The sequence below is a fragment of the Chelonoidis abingdonii genome, chromosome 7, assembly GCF_003597395.2.
Source record: "Chelonoidis abingdonii isolate Lonesome George chromosome 7, CheloAbing_2.0, whole genome shotgun sequence".
Lineage (NCBI taxonomy): Eukaryota > Metazoa > Chordata > Testudines > Testudinidae > Chelonoidis > Chelonoidis abingdonii.
In genome coordinates, this window is record NC_133775.1 from 100473823 (window position 1) to 100491599 (window position 17777).

Below are 17777 nucleotides of genomic sequence, written 5' to 3' on the forward strand. Positions count from 1 at the left end.
TTACCATAACGTCACCCCAACGTCACCCTTTTATCTTTACCCAGAGACTTTCAACTAGTCTGCCTCTCACCTCCTTCTGGATCTCAAAACAAATGATGTATAATACAACACCTCTTCCCTTTATTTCCTGACTGTCTTTCTTAAAAAAGCTATCCTACTCTCTTCCAATATTTGAGTCACAAAATTTATCCCTCTAAGTCTCTGTGCAACTGATTAAGTCATATTTTAGCTTAGGCCTGGCCGCCAGCCCTGGCTGTTTCATGCAGGGAAAGAGGAAATCCCATCATCCTCCCTCCCCCTGCATCCCGGTCAAATCCAGCAGCTGAGCCCAGCGCAAGGTAGGAGCCACTGGCCCTGGGGCATCTCCACCCCCAAAGTGATTTAACTCTCCACCGGGTTCCCTGGGGAGAGTCGTGTGACTGCTCTTGTGGCTTCTCTTTGCTTTCCTGTCAGAAAGTCATTTTTGTGTGGGGAACCAAAGAAATCTATGGGGAATATGAATTCTGTGGGCGTACAGTGGCGCAGAATTTCCCCAGGAGTAATATACATTTTTATTTTGCTGTATGTGTAAAATGTCTTTTTTCTTTCCCATGGGCTACCTTTTTAATTTACCCTGTCTGAGTAGGAAGGGAAGAAACTTGCTTTTGTTTGTTCAGATGATTTTATTTGGGATCTTGTACATTCCCATTTAATATACATTTCCGTTTATAAGTAGCGAGTGACATTAAAGTGGTTACAATTCTGAACATGAACATGAGATGTTATACCAGGATATACTCTTTGCATTGGCAGCATTTCTCCAATTTTTTGTCCCTTTTTGATCCAACCTCTGTAAGTAACAGGCCTGATATAGAACATATGGACGCAGAAACCTTGAGACAAGGAGGGGGAAAAAAAGATTTAGGGAGGATAAAGGAAACAGCAAACTTTGATCATCATCTGATCTCCTTGGCTGATTTTACTCTAACAATTTTCTAATTATCTTCCAATCTTGTACTGCCATTGGTGTTAGCACTGCTGGGAGTGCTAGTGTAGTCCAGCTAACAGTATTCATGAAGTTGGGGTTATTAGGCTGGTGACTTTGGGAGGTCAAGGGAAGAATTTTTTTTTCTTATCGAACCAAACTCCTGTATATTTCAAGCTCCCTCTTTTTATTTTCCTTCCCTCCCTTTGTTTTCTTCACTTTAGGTCCTCATTTTTGTTCCTTTGTCTAAGTGGGTGGAGAGCTAGAGGGGAAAAGGAGTCTGTTGCTGTTCCTTTTGATGGAGAATTTGGCCTACTTCATGTTTGAGTGAATGAGTTGTACTTATATTCAAATATAGGACCAGATCATTTTGAGTGAAACACCGGCATTGGCCTACTTTACACAGTTATGCTTTGCTTAATTTCTAAGTTTGCTTAGATCATGCTTCTACCAAAGCTCTCCAATTGGTTAAGAATAGAAGGTAAACTTGTTTAATGACAAATCTTTAATAAATATTTAAATATTAGAATATGGTAGCTCAGTTACCTGATCCACGAAGTTTGACACCGTTATTAATGACATTTCTCCCTCTATGGGGGTTAATTCGTCTCTCAATCATGCCACTGAAGGGAGCATACACTGTTGAACCATCTCTGCATATAACATCCACCCCTAGGTGCTTTCTTCTATCGTCTTTTCTGGAAGTGTGTAAATGTGCAAATAATGAGATGATACTGACTTACATGTTCATTAGCCCTAATGCCTCACAATAGATACACATGTAGATTATTTAAAGCAACACAGGAGGGGTATGGCTACCATTGGTAGCTTAGTTGTGTTTCAAATTTTGTATTTCTGCAATGGAGGTAGAAGGATTTGAAGGTTCAGTCCAGTTATAATAATTGCAAATCTCTCTCCACTGTTAATTAGAGCGAGTCAAAAATATATTTATTTTCCATAAAAATTATTGAAAAAAATATCTTCATTTTTACACTTTTTGAGTGTTTTGGGGATATACCAGGGTTTCAAAACACAAAACAAAGTAACACAACTTCCCCCCACTCACGATATACACATATTTCCTTTGTTAAAAATGAAAAACAAAAAAACTTTACATTTTGAGGTTTTTGATATTTGTGAAAACACATAAAAACTCTTTGAACAAAAGGAAAATTTCTCAAGAAGGCCTGGGAGGAAAATAAGCCTTTAATCATTGAGCTTAAAAAAAAAAGTAAATTAGTAAGTTTGATAGAATTGGTCAAAACATTTCCACCTAACCTCTGAGGTTGGGAATTGGAGTAACTCAAGTGTGTGGAAGTGAGACCATTTCAATGTTATTTCTTAACTAGTTCTGTCCTCAGGGCCAGTGCAAGGATGTTTCGCGCCCTAGGCAAAACTTCCACCTCCCCGCCCCCACATGCCCCTGCCCTGAGGTCCCCCCCGCGGCAGGCTCCCCCCTCCCGCCCTGAGGCGCCCCCTTGCAGAGCAGCTCCTCACCCCCTACCCTCTGCCTGAGGCACCCCTCCCACCCCAGCTCACCCCTGCTCCATGCACAAGCACGCCAAGCAAGTCCTCGCTGCTTCATTTCTCCAGCCTCCCAGGCTTGTGGCGCCTAAGCTGATTGGCACCACAAGCCTGGGAGGCGAGAGAAGTGAAGCAGATCACCCCTGTTCTGCCTCCTCCCCGAGCACGCCATGGCTGCTTCACTTCTCCTGCCTTCCAGGCTTGCGGCACCAATCAGATTAGGGAGGAGGTGGGGCAGGGGTGAGCTGGGGCAGGGAGTTCCCCTGTGTGCCGCCCCCTCCCTTACTTGCTGCAGGAGGCCTTCCCTGCACTCCCCTGCTCCAACTCCCTTCACCTAAATGCTGGCGACGACCAGGGTGGCCAAAGATCCGGCAGCCGCAGTTGCTGCTAAAGAAAATGACGCCCCCCCAAATTCCAGCGCTGTAGGCGACCGCCTAGGTAGCCTAAATGGTTGCACCGGCCCTGTCTGTTCTACCTGTGTCTAGAACAACAAACTGAACAGCCTCTAGGGAGCTGCATGTGAAATCATCTGGTGATCTGAGTCCAGTTCCTAGAGGGCAAATGTCCTGTCCTCATCACAAAAATCCTTAGAAATAGCACTAACATAACTAAGGACCCAACAAGGAGGGCCAAGGACTGAATAGGTCCTGGTGACGAGACTCTCCCTATTCTCAGTGTGATTCTATCACATGAGGAATTAATGCATGCAGGAAGGATTGTTGTCCTGGATCTTGTTTTGCCAACTGCTCTTCAGTGGTGTCATTCTGACAGACTTCAGAAGCCCTGAGAGTTTTAAATGACGGTTGAACTCAGAAGTTTTGGTTCTTAATGAATAGTTCATTATTTTAGCAACAACAATGAACAAACAAACCACCTGTTCCACACACAGAAAAAGTGCTCTCAGTATCCTACCTTGGAGCTGTATAATATCCACAGCCATATCCATCACAGCCCCTTGCTTTGTTCCTAGGATTCCCAGCACATATCTGTCCCCATGGTCCTGCAGCAACTTAAGAAGAAATGGAATATACAAAATGAAGTTTTTTTGCCTTCTACAAGACATAATGTTACATATTAAATGTCTGGTATGCAATTAATAGATTTAAAATAGGAGGACGCTGAACTTTCTTTAATAATATGCGCTATAATGTGTCACTTCCGAATATACATTGGTTATGTGAGTGCCATGGATGAATGGCTGTTTATTTCTTTGTTAGTGTGAATCGAGTGGTGTTCTTTTTCCTTTTAAATAGACTACACGGTATAGAAGAGAAGATCTTGATATTTTTGACATAGGATTAATTGATCCAGCCCAAGTTTTTCTTGCAGAACTCTGGAAGCGTTCTCATGCTTTACTTAGACTGTAAGCTATTTGGAGCAGGGGCTCATTTTTGTGTGTGTGTTTGTACAGCACCTGACACAGTGAGATTCTGGCCCATGACTGGGGCATGTAGATCAGGGGTTCTTAAACTTGGGCCACCGCTTGTTCAGGGAAAGCCCCTGGTTGGCTGGGCGGGTTTGTTTACCTGCCGCGTCTGCAGATTTGGCGGATCGCAGCTCCCATGGGCTGTGGTTTGCTGCTCCAGGCCAATGGGGGCTACAGGAAGTGGCACGGGCCTGCCAGGGGCTTTCCCTGAACAAGTGACTGCCCAAGTTTGAGAACCACTGGTGTAGATGATACTTCAATAGAAATAATGAATAACAACTTAGGCTAAGGAGCAGATACTTCAGTGGAAATTGATGAATGGTAATAAGGGTTTGAGTTTATTATTTACCTCTGAAGTAGAAGAATATACATGTGGGGTCAGAGGAGGCTATGAACGTTGGCTGTCCATCAGTTTGAAATATTTAGAGGAAAACATAGCTCACTGAAGAATCAGAAAACAAAACAATACTCCATTCTAACTGCAAATTGAGATTATGCCTCATGGTCAGGGCCACCTGGGAGGGGAGCAAGTGCGGCAATTTGCCTTGGGCCCTACAGGGGCCCGAGAGCCCTGGCCCAGCGGCGGTCTGGGTCTTCAGCGTCATTTTGGTGGCAGGGGGCCCTTCAGTGCTGCCAAAGACATGTAGCGACTGAAGGGCCCCCCCGCCGCCGAAATGCCATCGAAGACCCGGACCGCCGCCAGGTGAGTACAAGCGCCACAGCTCCCCCACTTTTTCTCAGACCCCCTGAATCCTCTGGGGATTCCTGCTGAGGGCAGCGGAAGAACACACTTTTCCAGCTTGCCTCGCCCAGAGTCTCAGAAAAGTTAACCTGCAGAGCTGGAGATTTGCATTCTGTAAGAGTCATATAATTGATAGGACATAATGGACCCACCAAGCCTCTGTTTTGACACAGCCCTCATAAAAAGCCCCCTGAAATCTCTTCATGGACTTCAGTGCACTCTAGGTCAGGTTCTGTGCCAGGTGAAAATGGAGCATAAATTACTTGGATGTATTTTGAGAACTGCTAAGTGGAAGGCTAGGCCTATCTGTTTCACACTATTGATTTAAAACTTTTGAATTTTTTACTTCTTTCTGATAACACTTTTTGGGCCTGAGCTCTGCTCGGTGTAGCTGGGGCGGGGTGGTGGTGGTGAAACTGACTTTCTGCCACCTTTCTTCTATCATGAGGAACACTCGCTTCAACTCTCCCAGAAGACTTTTTAATTCTTGGAGGAGTAGTGGGCAGGAAGGGATGGCGTGGAGGTGGCTGCGTCCCCCAGGTATTCCTATCCAAGGGCTTTTCCGAACTGGCTGATTAAACCAGGTTTCTGTGTCATTTTGTGCCCCCAGAGCAGTGCAAAGGGTGAAGCATTTAGCCTACTATTTATCTTGCAGCAGCATGCTAAGTATTTTACAGTTAGGTAAGAAGACAAGGTCCCTATCTGGGTGAACTTGCAATTTAACAGACAACATACAAACAAACCAAGTGGTGGGAAAGGAATCGCTGAAACCCTTTGCAATGGAGCTCATGCTTTGTACTTCCATGTTGTTTGTACAGAGTGTGTGGGGAAAGAGTTTTTTAAACACCCATATTCACAAGATTAGTTATAAGGAGCATGGGTCTCTGTCAAGAAAGTATTTGGATTGGAACACTTTGATTTTTTCAGATTTTTTGACCAAAACAATTCAATTAATTTAACCCATGTTCATGAAATGATTTCAGTCAACCCAAATCTGCATTGTTCAGCAAAAAAAAAGAGAGTTGTGGCCAAAGTTTTTTTCCAGCTCTAGTGATCATTCATGGTTCAGACAAAAGAACAAAATGGGAGAAATGAAGAGGTGAGGGAATGTGTAGAATAAAAACTAATAATGTGAAGAAATAAATATCATTATGGAGTCTCTTTCCTGTATGAGGAATAAATTCTGCCTTTAAATCAGTGATTCTCAACCTGCGACCCATGAGCTGATTGTCACCCAATCAGCACACAGCTGTGGCCCATGTGACATCCTCAGGGCCTTACAGGTAGTATTGGATTCGGCCCACAATGGTAAATAGGTTGATAACCACTGCTTTAAATACATGTGTAGCTCCCACTGAAGTATGTGCTGGGCATATCCAAGGCTAGAGACTGGTTGCTAAGAAACTATGTGACCACGGTACTGGCAATATGGCTTTGTCCTTGAAGATTCTTGTAAAAGGTGCTCATTGGAATGAAACATACCATCCTATTACCCTGCTGGGGAAGGGATAAGTGGGTCTGCTGACTCCCTTAGGGCAATGACGTGTTATCCCACCTAGAGAGAAGAAATGTGGGTGTAGCTCTGTCTAGGGGAAACAGGCCTGAGGGAGGAATTAGAGGAAGAAGGTCTGAGCTGATCCTTACTGTTCTCTCTTTTTTGTTCTTCTTCTTGTTTGTTTTTGAGAAAGGCAGACCCCGGCAAGGAGCTGAGTTTGGAATCTATATGTAGTGTTTGTGCAGGTTGGGAAAGGCACCTACTGACCACACCAAAGAAGGTCAATACAATTCTGCTGGTGCCTCCATTATTTGTTCCATCTTGATTCAATAAGGATATCAGTTCACAATCTCTCTCCTTGGAAACTAGATCCCGCTCCTAGCATCAGTGTTACCCCCTTTGACCCAAGTGGCTAGTCCAAGTTTCAGGGCCCTGGGGGATGTTCCGGTTGGAAGTAGAGATGGGTAGGATCTGGTATTTTCTCTGATGCAGTTTTGTTTCTTTACAAATAATGTATAAAGTCCTGTGTCTCTAAACACAGAAGGAACTGAATAGCAGAAAACAGCAGGAGCATCCTTTTTAGCCAGCTCCCCTGATCCAAAACACTTTTCTCCAATTTTTTTTCAAAAGTCAACCACTGCACTGTCTGATACACCTCTAGGTGCTCTCTCTGTCTCTCATATTCCCAGTTTTGCTCCGTACCCCACACCAGCCCAAAACAATACTCAGCCAAAAGCTCCCTGGCAGTTTCCCACACTTCTTTTGTCATAGATAGCAGTTCTATGTGTAACAGCGTTCCACTCAGCTCATAACAATACTTTATTCTAGATATGTTCCATTTATTTTTATGAACCCTTTGTAGAATAATATATTTTTCAATGTGACTATAGGTAGCAGAATCCATCCCTTGGCAATTTAATATAGAAACAAATCTATAGAAATATTCTAGGATGATGCCTCTTTAGTCATGCTATTACTATTTACAGTAGAGGGGAAAGGTTATAATATCTGATACTCACAAGACATTAATCACGTATGCCATGTCCATAACGAGTTTACCTAGTAATCACATAGCTGATGTATGGAAAAGAATAACATGCCTTTATCTACACACAGGAGAGTATTGTTTTATGGTTTTACACTTTAATAGTATTTTTAAATCCTCTACAATTATTCAAAGAATCCAGTTTAACTTCCAAGAGCATTTTTTATTTCCTGATACAGTGATTGTATAGAGAGATGCTGTAGATATAGCTGTTGTTGGATAATATAGGTATATAAGGGGGTAAATTAGCTTGGTTAAAGAAAATTATATGCCTTGCGGTTAGCAGTTGTGGGAAGGCTTTGAAAAATGGTCTGCTTGATTGGAAATACAGGGCCTGAAATGTGGCTTACTTGGAAAAAAATGGACGTAAAAGGTAACTGATAACATAGGAGGAAAAGACCTTGGAAAAGTCCTCAGTTATCCCAGACGGTTCTAACAATAAAGGAGGATTGTGACTAATGAACCAGCAGTGCCTCAAATCAGGCCAAAATCTGGTTATTAGCTAGGATAGTGAGAATCAACATGACATCACTTGTTTGCCACACTGTACAAAAGAACCAGGCTTGCTAAGGTATTTATCAGATCATATCAAATTACGCTGAATCAAGCCAGGATGCAAGGGTTGTCCCGAGACTGATCCTCTCATGAGTATTTTGATCAAAAGCTTATGAATGTGTATTTATTGTATTGATGACTGCTTATGGCTTAAGATTTTAAATGGGTGTTGTGGTGGTATCCTCATAAACAATTATATCCAATGGTTATACAGAAGTAGATACACATACCAAATCACGAGTGAAGAGGGATGTGAGAAATATGTTTGAGCTATTAGTGGTTCCATAAAGGCCTTCACAATGAATATAGAGTAAATGTTGGTGTAAAAAGTATGTATTTCTCTCAAACTTGTTTCCTCGAATACAACTTGATCACTTGGAGGAAAGATCTTTTATACGGTAGTAACCGAAAAATACATAAATGTAATCACATCCAAGAAACTTACATTGCATGACAGCAATTTTCTTAAAAACAGAGAATGTTTCCTCCTCCATTGTTCTAGTCCTTTTATTACAGGATCACAGATAGAGAAACAGTCTGAAATGGTCTGTACCTTTTGAGCTTTGTCATAATATAAAACCATTTGCAGGTTTTTGGGAGAAACCCCAAATTGCTGATGGAGTTAATATACTGTTACCTGTCTGTAGTCTCTCTTATGCAATGGACATAGATTAATACTATTAATATTTTACTGTAATCTTTATCAGTAACTGTTATGGATTTTGCTGTTAAAGTATTTACACAAAATTAAGATGTGATTTTCAAATGCACAAGTAGCAGTTAAACCCAGATCTGCCCTTCCTTAAGATGTTTTTCCAGCAAAAAATGCTAGTTTAAAATCAGCAACATTACAATATTATTTTGACTTACCAGATGAAATCAAGGTAGCAACAATGATTGTTCTGACTATGAGCATCTTTGTCTGTGTCACCAGAGTTGTGGTTTCAAGTGAAGGGTCTAAAATACTTTGCTTTCTATTTATGCATTCCAAAAGAGGTTGTGCCTTAGTTCCTAGCCAATCAGACATCATCAGGGAAATTTAATAGGAACCTGTTATCTTGTTCAGAACTTAATCTGCAAAGCCAAATATCAACCGAAACAGAGCCTTTTTTTGGGGGCATCCCGGAAGAGCAGATAATAAATATTGTGGAAACGCCAAACCCTTCGGCAAAAGTAATTATGTGGTTTAGGAGAATGCAATGCAATTAACTTGTCTGAGGTATTTTTAACAACTGAACAGTGGGTTTAAAAATAAAAAAAGGGGAGAATTCAAGGACAAATTGTGATATCTATTAATGCATTCCTCAGCAGTCTGTAGCTAAATTCCTGATTTCAGAAAGACAATTGGATGGAAGGTGGGAATAGAATCCCAAGCAATCTGTAAAGCTACAGGTTGGGCTGGCCTGCAGAGACACACACACCTTAGGTTTGGGAAGGAAATCAGCTAGTTGGACAATTCTATACTTCAGAAGGTGACCACTGAGTAATCAACCTTATTTTGGAAAAGTTTTGGGCAAATAGAACCTTATTAGAGTGTTCCATGAAAGCTTCTTCCTTGTCTCACCAGTACATGGGACCTTCTTGCTCAGTTACATAAGTCTATTTCATTATACATCCTAGATATGATACATCTTCAGAGTTAACACCTGGAAAAGCCATAGGGTAACAATCTGGAGCATGGCTTAATGTAAAAATAGGAAACCTTCTAGTAATGTGGTTAAACCAAATTACAGGAAATTCAAGAAATGGAGAATGCTGAAGCATGAATAAGGCAAACTGTAGTTATTTTGGAGAAGGGAGGGAATATGACCTATTGGTGGTATCCAGAGGCTGAGAGATAAGTTTATATTCTTGGCTCTTCCTCTGCCACGTGTATGTCTTTAAAGAGTCATTATTTCCCAGATGGCCTAGCTGTAAAAGAAAAATTAAAAAAAATAGGTTACATATAATTTGAGTATGGGACATTCAGACCTGGTGGATGTACTCTCAACTCCCTTCTTTTCATTCTCCCTCTCTTTCCTTTCATAGTATCAAACTTGCTTCTGAAAAGCAATTGCCTTTCCCATCTTGGTGCCAAAACCACAAGAGGAGGTTTAGATACAGGGGACTCAAACACAAATCCTTGTCCTCATAAAGTTGGAGGGGGTTAGAATGAAATTAAATACAACAATGGAAAGAAATAGTGTTGGTATGTATTCTGTACTTAGTGGCAACAAGGAAAAAAAGGGAAGAAAATGGGAAAAGGCCAAGAAACCTAGAATGTTGATATATAATTTTCATTTTGATGAAAAACTGGACACTTTACGAAAAGGGGCTGGGGGTTATGAAATCATCGAGTGTTTAATGAAAAGCAATTTTTTCCCCAAAAAAAGTTTTGAAGGAAAATTTTTGGCCATTTCTGCTCTCAAGGTATTATTTAGTGCTAGGAATTTATATGTTGGAAAGGGTAAACGCTGCTCGTTTTCAAAGTCCAAATACACAAACCACAAAATACACCTCTACCCTGATATAACGCGACCTGATATACATGAATTTGGATATAATGTGATAAAGCAGCACTCTGGGGGAGGGAGGCAGGGTTGCGTGCTCCGGCAGATCAAAGCAAGTTCGATATAACGTAGTTTCACCTATAATGCAATAAGATTTTTTGGCTCCCGAGGACAACGTTGTATCGGGGTAGAGGTGTAATTCAAACCATTAATAAATAAGATCGGACGAATTACTTTTTCTAATAAAATAGAATGAATATTTTGTTCTTTTTTTGTGAAGTTATGAAAAATCCTTTTCAAATCTTATTTGATTAACCTCAGTCATTGCACTTACGTAGCAAACAGCAGTGGCGTGTTTTAGGTCCCCCGCATCTGTGGTTAGAGTATGTGCCAGAACAATAATTGCTGTTATACTGACATATCCCTCTGTGGTGTAAACAAGCTCCATCATAGAAGAGAAACCACAAGTGCTCATTCATTTTACCTAAGAAATAACAGAGTTCTTTAAAATCTCATTAGAAATTGATACTATCCACCATTTATTTGAGTAACCACAATCATAGTGACACTGGCATTAATCACTGGCACAGACTCTGTCGATGAAAGATTTTCTCCAGGACTGTGTCCAGACCAATAGTAAAGGACTCATCCCATTACTTGTCCTTTATACCCTCTTGCATAGCCTTAAGCCATTCCTCCCCTTTCTCAGGGATTGCAAATGTCAAACATGTATAAATGGTTATCCTGACTCCCATAGTTATTATCTAGCCAAGTTATGTGTATTTTTTAATCTTTCCTCAAAAACCAATCTTTTGATCCTCTTCATCATTTTATTACCACTTCAGTTTGCTGACATTGGTTGCTGGTATTTGTTGCTCACAGCTGTATATGGAGATCTAGTCGTGATCTCAGTACCATACAGTAGTGGGACAGATGAAGCAGAGGTCCTATCCATATGCCTCCAGAGGAAGACACACCATTCCCCACTCTCACCACCATTACATGGCTAATTCTGCAATATTTTTAGGAGGGGAAGATTTCAGCTTGACCCCAGTTGGTGACCAGGTGACCTGCTGGGCTAAAGAACTCCTACTAGGCACAGTACAAATCCACTTATGCTGATTTTCCATAGCCTGGATGGGGTTTCCCCTGAGCTTAATTTTCTCTGAGGGGTCTCAGCTCCAGAGAACTTAAAGAGCCATTGCAGAAGAACCAGGAAAAGATGTTTCTCTGGTCCTCCCACTAATTTAGGGATGGAAATCTACCTAGCCAGAAGATCCTTCCCATGGATATGGGTGGAGGGAAGGAGTCTCCTCTACACTTCCATGAAAGCACAAAATGGTGGAAAGAGGCAGCCAGCCCATCCCCCTTTCTCTCCTATGGAATCTGAGGGAAGAGAAGGGGATGTACCTCAGAAGAAAACTTCAGATAAGGGATGGGGGAACCTAAGGTTTGTCACAAGTCAGTTGAGAGCCACTTCACCTTGAATGATTCCTTAGAATATGTGCTAACTCTCTCTTCAATCTTGTAGTTAACCTTGACACTAAGTACCTTTCTCAGAACTGGAGAAGAGCTCTGTGTAGCTTGAAATCTTGTCTCTCTCAACAACAGAAATTCGTCCAATGAAATATTACTTCACCTGCCTTATCTTTCTAAGACTATTCTTATGCAGTCTCGATGTACTATAAATGTACACTTTGGAAAACTAATATCAATAGACTATAAAATAGCTTGTACTTACACGAAGTAGAGCAAGGCATGCAGCATTTTCTATTTTTATCACGTCCACACAACCCAGAGACCATCTCAGACCAGCATCTTTTTTGTCGATAGTCATAGCACTTCCCAAGTTTTTCCTCACATTTAACATCAGCAGCAACTAGCAATAGAAAAGACTTTGTTCAGAAATGTTATGGACATGTTACGCTGGGCTATTACAGTGAAGTGACAAGGGATAACCGAACAGTAAATAACATTCCTCACTAACTATTACTCTGGATTTGGCTGTCCCTCTACAAAAGATGAGCTCTGAGAATTTTCTCACTTGTTCTCTAAAATAAGTCAGCCGGGTTGAAAATGCACATTCAGCTCTTAGTGTGGAATTCTAACAGAAGTAAGTTCCCTACTCTTTTTAAAAAAGAGAAGAAAATAAAAGGATTATTTTAGAATGTCACTCACCTTCTGTGAAGACAAATGACTTAGTATTTTGGGATTTTTTTCAGGACTGGTCTGATTTCTTAAATTAGAAACTTTTAACCAATTGAGAACTTATTTCTTAGCATGATCAGTGGCCACTTACTAAGATTTTAGGTATAGTCTAGTTGTTCCCTCCCCACCTAAATGAAATCGGTAAGGAGCAAAGTGAACTACATTCTGCAGTGACCAGAAGGCCAAGTTGAGAGTCATGATGGAACTGCTTGTTCCAGGCTGCAGCTGAGACAATTTGCATGAGATTCCAAATGTTTCATTGAGAAGCACATAGCAAAATTCCCCAACTGCATATTTGGATCCCAGGCTCTGCAGTGTGATCTGCCAGTTCAGAATCCTGTGCCCACCGAGAGTCTAGTCCCACAAGAGACCCTGCAGGGGCCCAAACTGGACATTGTGAGATAGGTAAGTTAGCTGATCTGTCTTTGTGAACACACAACCTTTGATTTGTAATCACAATACAACTGCCCTGTTAACCCAGCCTTCCAGAAATCTTTCCAACCAAACAGCAGCAACAGCAAAGGATTGGTGTCATTCTCCCCCATTTCATTCATCTAAGATGTGAATTTCAGAACCTTGCTTATACCATGCTCAATAATGTTAACATTTGCACAGGCAATTTCTTCCTCCCTCCAACCACGAACAGCAGACAAAGAGAGGATTGTGAGGAAAGGAAATTGTTAATAGCCAACTTTTCCCCTAGCAAATGAAAAAGTAAGATATGACACTACCATTCATGAAGTTGTATGCTATTCAGGCCAAGCGAAAGATACTTGTTGGTCAAGAAAGTGCAAAAATGTTTTCCTCAAACGTCCCCTAAATTTCCATATACATTTATTTGTTTTTTAATTTTCAAACTTTATCCCATCCCTAATTAACCCACACAGGACCAAGCTAGGTCTATTCAACACTAGCCTCACCAAATATTACAGATGTTCTCCAAAATCTTTTATTTCAAAATATTCCATTATAATTTAAACTGATCAATACTGAATAGCAGCAAATTTCCCTATCAGCAAATCTGTTAGGTTCTCTTTAGTTCTATTCTGATTAAATTAGAGCTGCTAAATGAGAAAGTAAAGACTAGAATGACAAAATCCTTTTAGTCATCTCATTTCAAGTCAAAATCTTCTTGGAGACTATACCTCTAGAACTAACTCTGTATTGCTGAAAATATTGATAAACTCTTAACTGATTTTTACTGGTGTAACACTCCTCCACTATTATATATAAATAATATTTTAAAATCTATTTTATTGTAGCAATTTAAAACAATAAACTTCTATAGAATTTGCATTTCAATATCATCTCAATAATAATAATTAATAACTAGCTCTTATATAACATCTTTTATCCATAATCTCAATTAAGGTGAGTCACTTTAAGTTCATCTAGACAAGTTGACTTTGTTATAGACTCACCGACTGAAAACAAGGCAAAGACAAAAATCAGTGAAATCATTCTGTACGCTTCACCACGATTCTATGCTCAGGCAACAGTACTGGACTCTCTTCTCATCCTGCTACTTATGAATAACAGTGAAGGCCACCCTGGCATTCAAGCCAATCCAAATTCATATACTTTCAACTCAGTGGAAAGGAGGCAGTCTTATTATGTGAGCTAATCTGGAGACAAAAATGCCATCTCAGTGTGTATTGCTCCAATACAAAACATATGAACACATGGGGATTTCTACCTGAGTGATATCCAAAACCAGGAGTTTCACATAATTCTCAACAAACTCTTGCACAATAAACAAATTAGCTGTGTTTGATTATAAAATATTGCTGTGCCACAGATGACTTTAAGTGAATGGGCCTTTGAAAGCTTGTTTCTGTTTCCTAGATATTGATAAACTGTCAGTGAAGAGCTCACTGGAAACCTGGATTAACAGGTATGACGCTATCCATATCACAGACCCCTGACTAAATCCTGCTTTCATTACTGAGGGGAAAACGGAGTTCAGTGGGAATTGCTGAGTACGGACTGCAAGATTTGCCCCCTTTGTATCCTCTCTGTTTATTTTTCAACTAGTTTTGTTCCGACTTCTCATGAAATTAGCTGAATGAGTTAAACTTGCTAAACCTAAATTATTTGCTGAATGTTTTATGTATCCTCTTGCACAAAGATAAGAGATGAATGCTCATTGGCTGCTTTTTTTGAGCAGGAGAGGCAAGGATACAATCTCTTCCTTGTTCACGTTCTGTATCTTCGGTTATAATTTGTTTCACATGAATGTACAAAGGAACACTGAGTACAAATGTGATTATTGGCTTCATTGTCCAAGACCTAGAAAAGTATTCTGATGACCCAAGGGAATTTCTTATTAATGGTTAACATTCATATTTGCCATCAGTCCTGGTTTTCCTTTGCTGAGTAGCTTGTAGCAGAAAGAATTGGAGCAATATTGCATTTATCAGGAGTGTGATAGAGTCAGAGCCAGAGATGGGCACACTGAAACAAAAGCAGATTTAGACCTTATTATCTTCCATAATTGAAGAGCCAGTAAGTAAGAGTATGTGGAAGCCAGAAACCTGAATGTTTTCTCTCAGAATAACATAGCTAACATTCAGAATTGGTAAGATCAATACAGGAGGAAGAGTAAGGATCAGGGAAACTGTTCCAGAACCCCATGGAGGAAATTCTAGCCCCACTGAAGTCAATATCAGTTTTGCTATTGATTTCATTAGAGCCAGTATTTCACCCTAAAAGAACTTTTAAAGAACCCCCCGAGAGAAGTAAAAGATTGCTCACCCACACCTTAGAAAATAGTTTCAGCCTAACTATGGCACACCACAGAAAACCCTATAATATCTCAGCACTCCACACCCAATGGATGTGCCCTCCCTAAACCCCTGTAAGATAGGGGTATCATTATTCTCATCATGAAGCTGAGGCACAGAGAGCCACATTTATAAAGGTATTTAGGCACCTAAAGATTCTGTGAGGTAGAGAGCGGCCTTAATAAGTGTGCATAAGTGAGTTTGGTGCATACCTCCCATTGACTTTCAACAAGGCACCTAATCTGCTTAGGAGTTTTGTAAAACCCACTAGGGCTAGATCCACAGAGGGGATGTAGTTAGAGCATTGCAGTGCATATCTTTAGCACCCTGCTCCTGTGATTCTACAGCTGTGGGTTAGGATATCAGGCTCCCTAACTGCTGGGCTATAGGATATCTGGAGGTAGGTCTCTTGATGATATTCCACTTTGTACACAACCCTTACATCTTCAGTGGGCCAGACAGTGAGCGAGAGAGTCTCTATAGCCTGGAAGTTAGGGCACTTACCTGGGAAGGTGGGAGACCCAAGTTAAGGTCCCTACTCCGATGAATATTTAAGTATTTTATACAACAAAGTGGGACAGCTTTAACAGGAGAGATTGAGAAAAGGCCTTTCCATGATATACTGTAGCCCAGTGGTCAGGACATATGCCATGATGGTCAAGTCCCTGTTCCAACTCAGGCAGAGTGGGGATTTGACCTTGGACTTCCTGCATCCTGGGTAAATGTTCTCACCACTGGGCTATCAGATACAATGGGGGTAGCACCACCTTCTCTTCCTCCAGCTGTGTTTTGTATGTGCCCTAAACAGTAAATGTGCTCTAAGGCAGCTTCTCAGCATGCCTGTTGAATTGGGTGCCACAGATGAATTAGGCAGATGAACACCAGGTTTGTGATTCCCGCCAGAGCTTGGGCACTGAGCAGCTAAGCGGAAATGTAGGTGCTAGGGACTTTAGATGCTTACAGGGGAGGTGGCAGCTAGGCAGGGGTTTCAAGAATGTCGGTTTGGATTTGGATAGCTAAAGTGGCTTTTAGGCACTGTGGCAAACCCAGGACAAATAGCTACCAAAGGAGGGATAGTAATTAGTCCCAGAGGGGCTAAAAGGCCTCTCCCTATTCATTGAGGGGAGATAGCCATGGAGAAATAAGGTTCAGCTGGAACAGGGGTTGCCAGGGAACTAATTAGGTTCAGCTGGCCCAAATTGCTGGAGACCTTTTTAAACCCTCCCTGGCAGGGAAGCAGGGTGGGAGTCAGAGAAGCAGCCAGTGAGTAGGTGCAGCAAGACTCTGAACTCTTCCAGCCAGGAAGACTTGCACTCTTCCCAGAAGGGGAGAAAAACAGAGCAAGGGACTGCCTGAGAAAAGGATCAGCCAGACCCTGCGTGACCAGGAAGGACTTTACTTTGCCCAAGCCTGTGTCCCCAAGGAAAAAGGGGACTGAGCCAGCAGAGGAGAAACAGGTACTTTGCCACAGCACTTAAATCCATTTGTGGATCTAGCTCTATATGCGTATTTGGGCACTGAAATACCTTTATAAATCTGCCATGGAGAGATTAAGGGATTTGCCCAAAGTCTCCAAGAAAAGTCTGTAGCAGAGCTAGGAACAAGACTCAAATTGCCCGAGTCTCAGTCCATAAGACCTTTCCTTCTTCCTACCTCACAGAAATTATCACCATTACCTGAAGCTGAGGAGGATGCATACTGAGGTGATCCCTGACCGGCTATCCTCATTTTACCATCTCTCATTGTATCCTATCTGTTAAGAACAAAGAATTTAATCTGGGACTAGAAATGCTGAGTATCTGTAAAGTGTATTCCATCATATTCATCTTTTACTAGGAATAAAGATTTATCTTGGTCATCTTTCTTTAGGAACCAGAATTGACTTAGTAATGTATTAAACAGCGGAGGCAAATAAGGTGACCAGATGTCCCGATTTTATAGGGACAGTCCTGATATTTGGGTCTTTTTCCTTATATAGGCTCCCATCACCCCCTACCCCCGTCCTGATTTTTCACACTTGCTATCTGCTCACCCTAGGGGCAAATGACATCTGAAGGGGAGTTAGTGACCTAGATAAAGGTACATGCAGAGCCAATTTAGAGCAGTGAGTGAAATTACAATGTGTCTGATTCCAAACAGAGTAAGCAGTGTACGCCCACTGTTCTAAAGGTAACAGATTCAGAATGTAACCGGGGTTCTATATCCATCCCTTTTATTTCTTCATCATAACAGGTTCAAAGAGGTGCATGGTTACTGATGTCTCCTCCTTGACAAGTGTTTTCTGGATCTTTTGTGGTTAGTCATTTGTTATATAGTGCTATGTCCATTTGTGATGTGGGGTAGGTGGAAGAAAACCAAATATCCCATCTATTAAGTGTCTATTTCTTTTTAGTAGCAGATACAACTGAAAACACCCTTAAACCAGTTTAAAACATCTAAACTGCTACAGATTAAAATAGAATCAAATCTAGTCTATTTTGTGATGGATACTTGTGAATTCCAATAATAAAGGCAGAGAGAATTGTTTTGCAGTCTAAGAATCAGAT

General features: G+C 41.1%; 1 protein-coding gene and 1 long non-coding RNA gene across 2 annotated transcripts in view; one reads left to right on the forward strand and one right to left on the reverse strand.

Moving 5' to 3' along the window:
- The window catches only part of LOC116822316 (uncharacterized), a 47678-nt gene extending 30547 nt beyond the window's left edge, over positions 1-17131 (forward strand). Inside the window, exons 2-3 of the long non-coding RNA XR_004373125.2 lie at positions 14294-14342; positions 16892-17131. This is a non-coding gene — a long non-coding RNA (uncharacterized LOC116822316). The remainder of the gene's footprint in view (positions 1-14293; positions 14343-16891) is intronic.
- On the reverse strand, positions 706-8722 carry LECT2 (leukocyte cell derived chemotaxin 2). Its single transcript, XM_032776105.1, has 4 exons — positions 8622-8722; positions 3401-3497; positions 1511-1662; positions 706-872 (listed from the first exon to the last, which is right to left on the reverse strand). Exons 1-4 carry the CDS (start codon positions 8665-8667, stop codon positions 706-708), a joined length of 462 nt encoding a protein of 153 aa, XP_032631996.1. The 5' UTR covers positions 8668-8722.
- Positions 17132-17777: the final 646 nt, after the last annotated feature.

Coding starts and splice junctions, on each gene's coding strand:
- LECT2 (XM_032776105.1), bottom strand. CDS start 8,667: ATGCTCATAGTCAGAACAATCATTGTTGCTACCTTGATTTCATCTG. Junction 3,498..8,621: donor TGCTACCTTGATTTCATCTG/GTAAGTCAAAAT, acceptor TTTCTTCTTAAG/TTGCTGCAGGACCATGGGGA. Junction 1,663..3,400: donor GGATATTATACAGCTCCAAG/GTAGGATACTGA, acceptor ACACACTTCCAG/AAAAGACGATAGAAGAAAGC.